The 12,060-nt window shown below is 42.7% G+C and overlaps 1 protein-coding gene across 1 annotated transcript; it reads left to right on the top strand.

The window, feature by feature from the left end:
- The first annotated feature begins 4,073 nt into the window (after positions 1–4,073).
- CHRNA3 (cholinergic receptor nicotinic alpha 3 subunit) lies at positions 4,074–11,816 on the top strand. The gene is made up of 6 exons (XM_068144115.1): positions 4,074–4,386; positions 6,357–6,496; positions 6,574–6,618; positions 7,926–8,035; positions 9,147–10,158; positions 11,688–11,816. Exons 1-6 carry the CDS (start codon positions 4,332–4,334, stop codon positions 11,814–11,816), a joined length of 1,491 nt encoding a protein of 496 aa, XP_068000216.1. The 5' UTR covers positions 4,074–4,331.
- Positions 11,817–12,060: the final 244 nt, after the last annotated feature.

Here is a 12,060-nt window from a genome sequence, read left to right as displayed (position 1 = left end):
CTCAGCAAGACACAACTCTATTTGCCCTCATCAAAACTGAACTACATCTCAACCTAGATCAGCATTTACAGGCAGCTACACATAACTACACAGAGTTAGACATGCCAAACCAGCTACATTATCACCTTTCCAACTGTTCAGAGCAGCTCTGGGATCTTTGCAGACTCCCATCTTCACTCCCTCCCTGCAATATGCTGAACTCTCCAGCACTGCTAGCACCCTCCCCCCACCCCTGGCCCCTGGAAGGGCTGTCCCAGGGACCTGGGCATCACAGCATGGCTGCAATGATACAATGACAAAGCATCAGAGGTGGGGTGGGTGAGGCTCTATGAGCAGCAGCATCTCTTTTAGGTGGTATGCTTGAGGAAGGAATGGTTGTAACACTGCAACCTTCCTTTCTATTCTCTTTCCACTATGCACTGTAACAGAAGTAACATCACTGAAGACAAGGCAAGGCAAAGGATGATTGCAGGACAGTCACCTAATGCAGGTGTGTCCTATGACCATAGAAGTTGTCACATCATCCACTAGCAGAGGGTGGCAAATCCCCAAACATTAACCATACTGGACAGTTCCCATGGTCACTGCTAGGCAGTGCAAAGTTTAAACGGGTCAAACCTTCTTTCCCTATCTCAAACACTGCCTTCTCTTCCTCAAACCTAGAGAGCAGAGCTATGTCCCTGCAGGCAACCTAAACGACAGCTGGAAGATGAGATAGAGCGCACACAGCCTCTTGGGAGCAGAGAGGAGCCTTCACCCATGCAGGGAGATGCTCCTCCATGTTATGTGCTGGGAGCCGCTGTAGAGCAGAACATCACAAGCACACAACTGCACACACTGTCCCAGCTGCTAAGCAGCCTTTTCTGCTTACAGAGAAGCCTGAGGGAAGCCAGAGCAGCTGCCAGCAATACACAGACAGTGTAAAGGTGAAGTCTCTTTAAATCTCACAATAACCCTGAACAGTGAATCTGAAAGAGGCAGCACAGACCTCAGCACAGGGCAGAAGGGAGAGGGACTCGCCCAGCCAAGCACCCAAGGATACAGCAGGTCAGGCAGACTGTCAGTTTGCTCGACTGGCACTGGACCCCTCTCTCCTCTTTTCACCCAGCACTAACAGCTCTCTTGGCTCTCGCTCTCTCTCACTTTCTCATCCGCCTGATCACTTCTTATCCTCCCCGTCACTGCCTGAATACAGCTGAAATGAGGCTTCCAGTAGTCCCATCTCATAGCTGGCTTTATCTCTATGAGCAGTAATGACTGATAATGCTTGGCTCCATAACTGCAGCCTTCATCTGAATTATCCCCAGCACAGACAAAAGTTCTAGAAAGGATTTGGCAGCTCAACTAGCATCTAACATAGAGCACAGGCAGATGGAGGCCTCAGACTTGACAAACCCAGAAAAAGCTTTCAGAAGGCACATCACTGGCCCCAGGGAGATCCCCGCAGAACTAGACCTCCTCATCCAGGAAATGGTAGGCTCTGGTGCTTGCCTTACACTCTGGCCACTTTATTTCTTTTTAATGATGAGTGAAGCAATACAACCTGCTCTAGTTATGTTCATGGAACCTATCACTGTATTTTTTTTCAGCATTTCCAGAAATAATCCAATCCACAGCAAATTTCAGAATGGAAAATTTTGTTCAAAGTCCTAAAATTTTGAAAAAATCTGACCTCCTAAAACTCTGCTTTCAAAATGGGAAATGCTATTTTTGCCTATCCCTCAGCAGCTCCACCCACATAATACATAGAACTGTTCCCAGTTTAAATTGTCAAAGAATTGTAGGGGTTTCTGCTTTCATTTCTGGGCAAAACTTCAAAAAGAAAATATTTCTGGAGAGAAAGAAACACTAAAAATGTCACTTTGCTGGCTAATATAAATATAGGAAGATGCCAGTTCATCGAACAAAATAAACTTCAACATTTCCACTTTCCAGGGGTTTTACTGCAATGCTTTTTATTAAGAAAAAATGGTCTTTCAAAATGCATTTTTCACTAAAACTGTTTTTCAATAGCAGTGTGCAACCACCCTTTGCTTCCCTGCTTGTGAGGAAAAGCCTCTCTTGGCTCCCTCCGCATTTCCTACCATTACAGAACTCTTTAACCGCGACCAATCCTGTCTCCCATTGGCACATGCAGAGGTGGCACCACCATAAACGTCTGTATCCAGGTGAGTTTACTCGGGACTGTTTCTGCACTCCTGCAGCCACAGCAAACTAGGAAGATCAGTAATGTTGGCTTTTTATAGAGTGAGCATCTCTAACCCAGACAAAGACAGGAAAATAACCTTTTCCTCATCACCTCAGTTGATTGATTTGATCTCCACACAGCAAAACGCCTCCAAAAATGGCAGATTCCTTAAAAAGCAAAGGCTACATGTTTGCTGCTGCAGATCTTGGGTAGATCAGCTTGCCCCTCACCATACAAATTCCTCTTCCACGTAGTTCTGCAATGAAGACATGGTGCCGTGTTCTTAGCACACCACTCTCCCTAGCCATAAAAATAATCTTATCACAAACCTGGGCTGATTTCAGCAGGAGCTCCAGCATGGACGTTAAGAAACAAACTATCCACGCATACAAACACCACTGAAAAATTCAGTAACCTGGCAGATTAAGCTAAAATATCTGTATCTCTTGATGCAATGCCTCTTTGCTGTCTCTGCAGATCAGATGTTTCCAAATCATACAGGCTTAAGCGCTGACTTTTTGTGAACATGTGTTATAATATGACCTTTGAAGCTTTTGCTCATTCCTAGTTGGGACTAAAAAGAAACAAACAAAATTTTCAGCTACAATGCAACTTACATACGCAAACCAAGGGGAGCAGAAGGATGCATCTAGTCTCAAGGCCCTGGAAAGGAAAAAAAGTATCCACAAAGGGTTAAGCTAAAAGACCAAGCAGCCGAGTTCTCTGGTGGAAAAAAACCCAAAAGATAGATAAAATCAAATGGACAGTAAAGCCTATTTCCTCCAAGCTAATAAAATTGCAGAAATTATCATAAGAGCATGTGTCTGGGGACAGAGTGAATGATGCTCTGAGAGACAAGGCAAACAGGATAAACAAGCTCTGTGCCAAGAGCAGCTGAGCTGAACCCAGTCTGGTGCTCTTCCTCCCAGTGCTACCTCTTAACAAAAGGCCACATGAGGTCATGTTGTTTATCCTTCCCTAACTACGTGGAGAGAAGCACCCAAGGTGCAATCTCCTATCCCACAGGGCTCCCCTCTCATCATTTCTGAAAACGAGGGTGGAATCCCACTTTTTTCTCCATCTCCCTTCTCCCTCTACACAGACTGCCCAGATGTATGCAACTACCAATGGTTGCCTGAATTGTACATCATGGTCATTAAAGACAGTCAAAAAGTGACATAGAAGTTAACAAGGAATTGGATGGGCACCCAGGGAATGAGTCACTTTGCAAATAATGATTTTATGATGCAGTTTCAAACACAGCTACACATTTCTTCTCTATCTCCTTTCCCTTAAACAATAAGGTTTTGCAGGATCAAGCCGGGATCCTGTGCTCTTACTCCCTTTCCCAAAGTTCACCTTTCTAAAACATGAAAGCAGGAAAGGTCCAAAGACTGTCAAATGTTCTGTCAAGTTTGATCTCCAGCTGCCTCTTGCTGGATCCCAGCTAGGATATGGATTCCAGCTAGGATATGGATCCTTATGGGCTAAGATCCTGATAACAGCTGTATATGCCTTTAATTACTCCTGGGGATAACACATCCTTTTTATACAGTCAAGCACCGAGCACATGTACTTGCAAGATGAAACAGAGACAGGAAAAAACCCCAACATTAACAGCATAATTGGAAATTCAGGTTCCATGATGTCAGTTCAGCGCAAAATCAGACATCCTTAATGCCAACAGCCATTTCAGCACAACTCAATTATAAGATGTTTATTAATTAAACATCTCCTAGTAGACTGGCATGAGCTTCTGATAGAGAAGGATCCTGTATAGCAGCTGACTACAAAAATCTTTAGCACCATCATATTACCAGGTTTGTTTACACACCAGCATAAGGACTCTTGACTATAATCCTTGCCAGAAGACTGCTCTTTACTTACAACAACATCTGGTTTCCCTGCAATTTATTTGCTCTTTCCTGTGCTCCGACAGCCTGGGCAGCTAGAAAGGGGGCAGCACAGCAAACCTAATGGGAGCTCACTGCGCAGAACTGTGTTCAGGGTCCTGCCGTCTGCTGCTTGCAGGCGCTTCACGCATCACAGGAGCAGAGCTCTCTGTACTTCCCATGCTCACACAATCCTGGCAGCTAAGCTCATCTCCAACATTCTCTGTCGACAGGCAGTAATTCATAACACCATGGAGAGCACACACTCTCTCCTTCTGGCTGCTGCTGTTTGCTTTCTCTGTCAAGGTGAGTGATCTTTCATTTGTTTGTTCTTTGCTGGTGAAGGGGGGTTAAAAAGGAGAACAGGAGATGGCTTTGGTGCAAATTATTTTTAAGAGGTGTTGAAGCTCACTCCAAACTAATGGATAAATGTCCAGAATCCCACTACAGCTCTGTTTGTTACATAGTTTGTTGGGGTTTGGTTATTTATTTATTTTTTAATTTCTCCTTGTAAAGTAGTTCAGTAGTCTTGATTCGAGATGTCAGACAGGACACACTAAGCTATCGTACCATTAAGAAGAAAAAATACCATATGTGTAAAGGTCTAGTTTTACATGTAGAGAGGAATACAAGAAAGTAACAATATTAAACAGCTTTAAATACATGCTGAAAACAGTTCACCTTCTCTCTGCAGACACAGAAAGTACAGAAAATGTAAATAAATAATAATATAAAACATTAATGCACTTCTCTAGATACACTGGATGCTAGATTTAACTACTGTTGACATGTAAAAAGGCTGGCAATTTAGGACTGATAAGAGAAATTCGTTGCAATCTCACTTTAAAATCATTTATGTAAAAGCCTTAGGAGTATTTATTCCAGGAAATCTTGATCTGAGGCATATATCAACAAATAATAAGGGCAAGGTTAGCAATTAAAAAGTGTGAAAGAATGTGTTTGGTTTTTAGTTAGGAAGTGGGCTTCAATGATTTCATTAACATGAAAACAAAACTGCCAACCAAGAGAACAAGATAGGGGGAGGGGAAAAAGAAAAAAAATACTTTAAAAAAAGGCAAGCTTTTATCTGAATACAGTTTCACATGAGGGGGACCCACTTCTTTTAGGGAGTGCTCTTCCAAAGATCAGAAAATAACACCTGCTTTATGAAACACTACAGATCAGTCACCTGCAGAGACTCCTGCCTTCCATCTCTTTCTCTACTGAAAAACAACTGTCTGGCAAAAAATAAGCATCTCCTAGCAAATAACTCCAGATTCATACTTGTGTTTTGAAGGAACTATATATTCAACACACTTCGCTTCTGTGCTTTTGCCAAACTCACATACGGTCATCCACAAATGACACAACAAGTCTTTTTCTGTTTTCCAGTTAGTGCTTGAGGATGTATTGCCACAGAGTTTATTATGTAAAAGAGTTCCCCAAAACTAAATGGCTATTGGCTTTTAAATAATGTCCATCCCTACCTCCAAGACTAAAAAGCTAGTGTGAAATACAGGCTCTCACACCTCATCCTGAAACAGCTGAAAAAACTTAAGAATTTCAGTTTGCAGCTTTTCTTTTGGCCACATGGCACCAGGAACAACTGCAAAACGGACAGTAGGAATGTATTATAAATAAAAAATTGCTTTGTTTAATAAATGGGTAACTAGCACATTTCTTTGAATGTCTTTGAAAACAATGGTTAATTCAGTTTTGATCCTTTTTTTTCCCCCTCATATTTTAATAAGTAGGCTGTTATCATCACTGTACTCACACAACCATGACTCAGACTAAAAAGCAGAGTTCTTATTTCCTGCGAATCTTCCTACTGCAAAGCACCCTGAGAGCTTACAACTGTCCTGGCGGGTTACACCTCTCCCTTCCTCTGCTCTACATCCCTTGCAGCTTCAGCAGGTCTAGGGGTTGAGGCCTGTGAAACTGCTTTTGCACCTCCAGTTTTCCACTAACTCCGTAAAACTATTTCTTGAACCCCTTTGCAAGTATGTACGTGAAAAAACTGTCATTTAAAAACTGCCTTTCGCTGCTTTCCTTCTCCCAGTCTAATGCAGTCACGACACATGACAACCTACTTAGATGAGACCACTTAAGTGGCCTTTCCCCAGGCATCACACAGACGCCAACATTCAATGCACAGCAAGACAGGCACCAATAACAGCAGTGCCCCCAGACCTGCCAAGCCCCCCTACACAGAGTGATGCTGTGGTAGGCTGCATCTGCACCCGCCGCTGCTCACCCCGCCCTGCCCCCTGCAGGCTGCGGCGGCTCCGAGGCCGAGCACCGGCTCTACGCGACCCTCTTCCAGAGCTACAACCGGTTTGTCCGTCCCGTCAAGAACGTCTCGGACCCCGTCATCATCCAGTTCGAAGTGTCCATGTCCCAGCTGGTGAAGGTGGTGAGTACCCGCCCCGCCGGGGCACCCGCGGGCGGTGGGAGGGCCGCCGTCTCTCCTGACACCTCTCTCTTCTCCAGGATGAAGTCAACCAGATAATGGAAACCAACTTGTGGCTGAAGCACGTAAGTAGAACTCACTGGTAGCCCAGCCGGCAGCAACTCATCTCCTCCCCAACCTGGAAGCGTTGCCCGCAACCCGGGCGGCCCGACCTCTACCCTCATGGGCCGCACCAGCAGCGGGAAGAACCGTCCGCCGACGAAAGCGTTTGTGGGCTCCCGGGAGCACCGGGCTCGTCCGACCCGCGCCAGGTCCCGCTCCCTCGAGGCAAAGCCGCAGCCCAGGGAGCCACCACAGGGTCAGGCAAACCCGCACCGGGGCCACAGCGCGACAGCTGCCCCACAGCGTGCCTCTCCGGCGGGAACGCCGCCGTCGCGCCTTCCCCGGCGCGCTGCTGCCTCCCAGCGGCGCGCTGAGGAACGCTTCCTGCCGCAGGAGCCGACGCCCGCACTGACACGGCGCGACAGAGCCCACCTGCTTGCTCTCACTGACCGCTGGGGCTGGCTCCAGCAGGGAGCAGCTCGACCCTGCTTTACCCTCAGGCCCTGCCCCAGGCCGACTCCCTAAGGGGCATCGTCCTTAACTGACCCACCAGAAACCCCTCTCTACCACACTGTCTCACTGATTCGGGGTGCTGCAATGTTTGAATACGGGCCCGGCTGGGGGTGCAGCCCCTAAACTCCGGCTCAAGTCGCCAGCAGCTGCCCTAACACACCCCCCCCCCCCCCCCAACCACACCTACCAAAGTCGAAGCACCTCGGCAGGAGCTCCCACAAGGCATCATGTAGTACTGATTAGTGCCTCAAACCTGAGAACAAATGCAAAATGCTGACTTGACTGAAAAAGGTCTTCATGGGTTAAAAATGCGATTGCTCACCACGCAGTCAGTTTCATAACCAACATAATTCCCGAGTTTAGCTTAGTGTTAAACTTTGCCAAACTGAGGTTTAACAAGCCTTACTGAACAAGACAATCACTTAACTGAGCAATGATGATGACACCATGCAGCTCTGTACCCCTCCACCCAAACTCCTTCACTCACCATTTATACCTAGTGCCTAAGCCTAAGAATTGCTTTTACCAACTCACAGACACCTGGCTTTTTGATATCTAAATTATTTAAGCCCTACACGCTCTGGCAAGTGAGTGTCTTATTCCCCCTTTCTCCTTGTCCTATTCCTGGGAGAAGAAGTCACACACTTCAAACTCTTACCTATGCCAACACGTAAACATTCACACCCCATACAAATAAACACCGTTTTAATATCCAAAATAGAACAACCCCAAAAGTGATATACTAGCATTTCAGTCTAGTCCATGGAATTTTAATTTCTTCACACACCTAATATGGACTCATTTCTTCCATAATTAGATCTGGAATGATTACAAGCTTCGGTGGAATCCAGCAGACTATGGAGGTGCTGAATTCATTCGAGTACCATCTGGCCAAATCTGGAAGCCAGATATTGTTTTATATAACAAGTAAGACTCTTGTGTATTTATCTTCTTAATTCAGGAAGAAGGGGAGTGACGTTACTAGTTAAAAAAAATAAATCAGCAGCAGGGTCACTGAACTAACTGTCAAAGCCTGCTTCTCAGTACAGCTGTCCCACTTCTCTCTATTGCTGTACCTACCTCTGTGCCATCTGTATTAGCATCTCTGGGCAGACCAAAGTGAACTTCACTTTTCCTCTTCATGAGCTCTGACTTTGGTTAGTATATCCCTGTCTACAAAATAGGTGGCAAGAAATTCCATTAAGACAGGAGAATTTTTGTCTGAGAGTCAGACCTTTAACTGAAAAAAACTGTGCAAATTCTAGCTTTTTAGCAGTTAAACTATTCCTGCAAATGCATCAAACTGTTGACATAAAAGCCACAGATAGAAGTTTACTTTTGATGTTAGTTTCTGAGACTGTAGGGAGACAAATTGTGACACAGATCCAAGGACTTAGGTCTATGGAACAACTCCTTTTCCAACTTTAGCCTTAAAACGTTCAATTACCTTTTTAAATTTACTTTTTACCAACTGAAATTATCACACCTATCGTACTAGATCCATGTGATCCAGATAGCCATGTAAGACTTAGGAAAACCCTCACCCAATTCACTCATACAAAGATGCACCTCAACCCTAATCCCTCTTTCCATAGTTACTACCTGCACTGTCCAAAAAGAGGTAGAAATAGCAGTAGTGCCAGTATCCTTGTATCAGCCCTTGAGTTCTGATGTGATCTAGAATAGAACAAAACAGTATAGTTGGAAGGAACCTACAACAATCACCCAGTTGGACTGCTATTTGAAATCTCCTATCTGCTGCTTTGAATGCTGCTTGCACTGATCCATACTGTCATAAGGGAGGACTCTTCCTTTGAATCCTCCATGGTAAATTTATACAGCTGTTTATTTCAGTTTTAACTATGCAAATTTATGACAGCCAGCAACTCACAGTCCTGCATGTGCAATTCAGCTCCATCCCAACATGTAATAGCTGACTTTTCCAAACCAGACTAAAGCATTAATGTATATGACATAATGTATGAAACTACCTGGAGTAGTTGCATTCTAATATTTACTATGTTTATTTGCTTTGCAGTGCAGTTGGGGATTTCCAGGTTGATGACAAGACAAAGGCCCTCTTGAAATATACGGGTGATGTAACTTGGATACCTCCAGCTATATTTAAGAGCTCATGTAAAATAGATGTAACCTACTTCCCATTTGACTATCAGAACTGCACCATGAAGTTTGGTTCCTGGTCTTATGACAAAGCCAAAATTGACTTAGTTTTAATTGGCTCTACAATGAATCTGAAAGATTACTGGGAGAGTGGAGAATGGGCTATTATTAAAGCTCCTGGATACAAGCATGACATCAAATACAACTGCTGTGAAGAGATCTATCCAGACATCACATATTCTCTTTACATTAGGCGTTTACCTTTATTTTACACTATCAATATGATTATTCCATGTCTGCTGATTTCTTTTCTGACTGTGCTGGTTTTCTATTTGCCTTCAGACTGTGGAGAGAAGGTGACACTCTGCATATCAGTCCTTCTATCGTTAACAGTGTTCCTGCTTGTTATCACAGAAACTATACCTTCTACTTCCCTGGTAATTCCACTTATTGGGGAGTACCTGCTTTTCACCATGATATTTGTAACTCTTTCTATTGTCATTACGGTATTTGTACTTAATGTGCACTACAGAACACCCAAGACACACACAATGCCTGTGTGGGTGAGAACCATTTTCTTGAACTTACTTCCTAGGATCATGTTTATGACAAGGCCTGCCAGTGATGACGAGAGTAACGAGAAGCCAAAACCAATTTTCACTTCTGAGTTTTCAAATGTAAATTGCCTCAACAGTTCTGAAACCAAATGCTGCAAAGAAGGCTTTGTGTGTCAAGATATGGCATGCAGCTGCTGTCAGTATCAGCGAATGAAGTTCCACAATGTCAGTGGCAATCTCACAAGAAGTTCAAGCTCTGAGTCTGGAGATCCTCTGTTTTCCTTTTCAGTTCTGTCACCAGAAATGAGAGATGCTATTGAAAGTGTTAAATACATCGCAGAAAATATGAAAATGCAGAATGAAGCAAAAGAGGTAAGAATATATTTTACTACTCAAACTGCAGACATTTGCCACTATGGTGATCTCAAAGAGATCTCAAAAAAAAAAAAACCCAAACACACAACAAATAATAATAAAAGGAGTAAAGAAAAAAGGACAAGAAAGAAATAATTTTATTATTATTCAAAATTATTTTACACAACAAGATTACCCAAGATACATTACAAACATGTGCATTTTTTACTTTAGATGATTTTGAGGAGCAGCTCTGTTGCAAGGCAGTCTCTTTATTAATAACACATACCCTAAGTGAAGCATGTTAAGGTAACCACTGATAGGGAAAAGTAGTGGAGTATCCATCCTACAACATTCAGAGTGAGGATTTTCCAAGTTGTAATCTTAATACTGGAATTTGCTGATGCTATAGCTTTTAGACTTATATTCTCCCTCCCCCAGTTTATCATCAACAACAAAGAACATTAAGAAGGAATGTCCTTCACAGCAATGATGGTGCTTGTTCTTCTGCTGCAGAGTGAAGTACTGTAGCTAAACAAGATAACTCCTGCAAGATGGGGACCATAATCTTTCATAATACTGCATCTTAGTGCACTAAAAAGCTTTCTTTTTATCATGTCCCTTGAAAATACTAACAGCAGTAGCTACACGACCACAGTTGTTGCAGAATTTAAATCCTCTGCAGTATGGCACTTAACAGTTAGAATGAAGTTATTGTGTTTATGCTGAAATCAGAATTGTATTTAGAATTAGTTGGTATAGAAGCTTCAGGGTTGTTCAGGAATTTTTTTCCAGTCTGCCTTAACAAACAAGTTCTAAGTGCAGTATTTCAAAACCAACAAATGCATTATTCATGTACTAGCCTTCCTGAAGAGGAAAACAAAATAAATAACTGCGATTGCAAGAGTAAATACAATGATCACCTAATGCAGTTACTATGAATATATAATGCATAGAATACCTCAGTATCACTCTTGTTATAATGCCCACTGTAAAAAGAAGAAAAAAAACCCGATACCAAAACGTTAGTAAAACCTGGGGTTTTTTGGTAACAGGGTTCCCTCTGTACATGGAAAGTAACCAGATGAATTTCATATTATGCATAAGAACAATCAAATTTCAGTACCACATAAGAAACATACCAATAATTATATACTAATTAACCCTTGTCATTTTACATACTGCCTAAAGACCTGTAGGAGAACTGTGGTTCAATGAAGGTTTCTGGACAAACCTGATGACCTAAGAGTGTAAAGCTTTTCACTTGCATTTTTTTGCAAGAAGAAGAGAAGCTGTATCTCATGAAGTCCGTGGTCTCAGTTATCAACTTTTTGTAATTGAAAAAGTAGCTTTTGGCTTTGCCACAAATAGTACATTAAATAAAGCTTCTTCAAGGTGAATTTGTTTATTAATGAAAAGAGAGAGATGTACATTGTACATACATGAAAGACATCTACAGATGGAAAATATATGTGCTTTCTATAGAAAATGGTACTAACTGCTAATGCAAGTTATCTAATAAACATGCTATTCAATTTCTTTTTCAGATTCAGGATGACTGGAAATATGTTGCCATGGTAATCGATCGTATTTTCCTATGGGTTTTCATCCTGGTATGCATTCTAGGAACTGCAGGATTGTTCTTACAGCCTTTGATGGCTGGAGATGAAACGTAACAACTAAATGGTATGTTGTGAAATCAAATAAAAATTTTGCCAACCAAATCTGCACCCCTACCCTAACACCTGGTGTCTCTTCTATGTCTAGTAGAACAAGGATTTCTCTTGGCCTAAACTTGGCCTGACCAAAAGCTTTTTTTAAAGTGCAAAAATGTGGAAAAAAAAGTAACATTTTGAACCTTTGTGGCAGCTAATCTCAAAGTAATATGAGCTATGCTTGACAGCTACTTTTTGCAGTAAC

Source organism: Melanerpes formicivorus, unplaced genomic scaffold, assembly GCF_026170545.1.
Source record: "Melanerpes formicivorus ecotype bairdi unplaced genomic scaffold, bMelFor1.0.p_v2 SCAF_10, whole genome shotgun sequence".
NCBI lineage: Eukaryota > Metazoa > Chordata > Aves > Piciformes > Picidae > Melanerpes > Melanerpes formicivorus.
The sequence above is the reverse complement of the archived record's forward strand: the minus strand, read 5'-3'. Positions and strand labels throughout refer to the sequence as shown.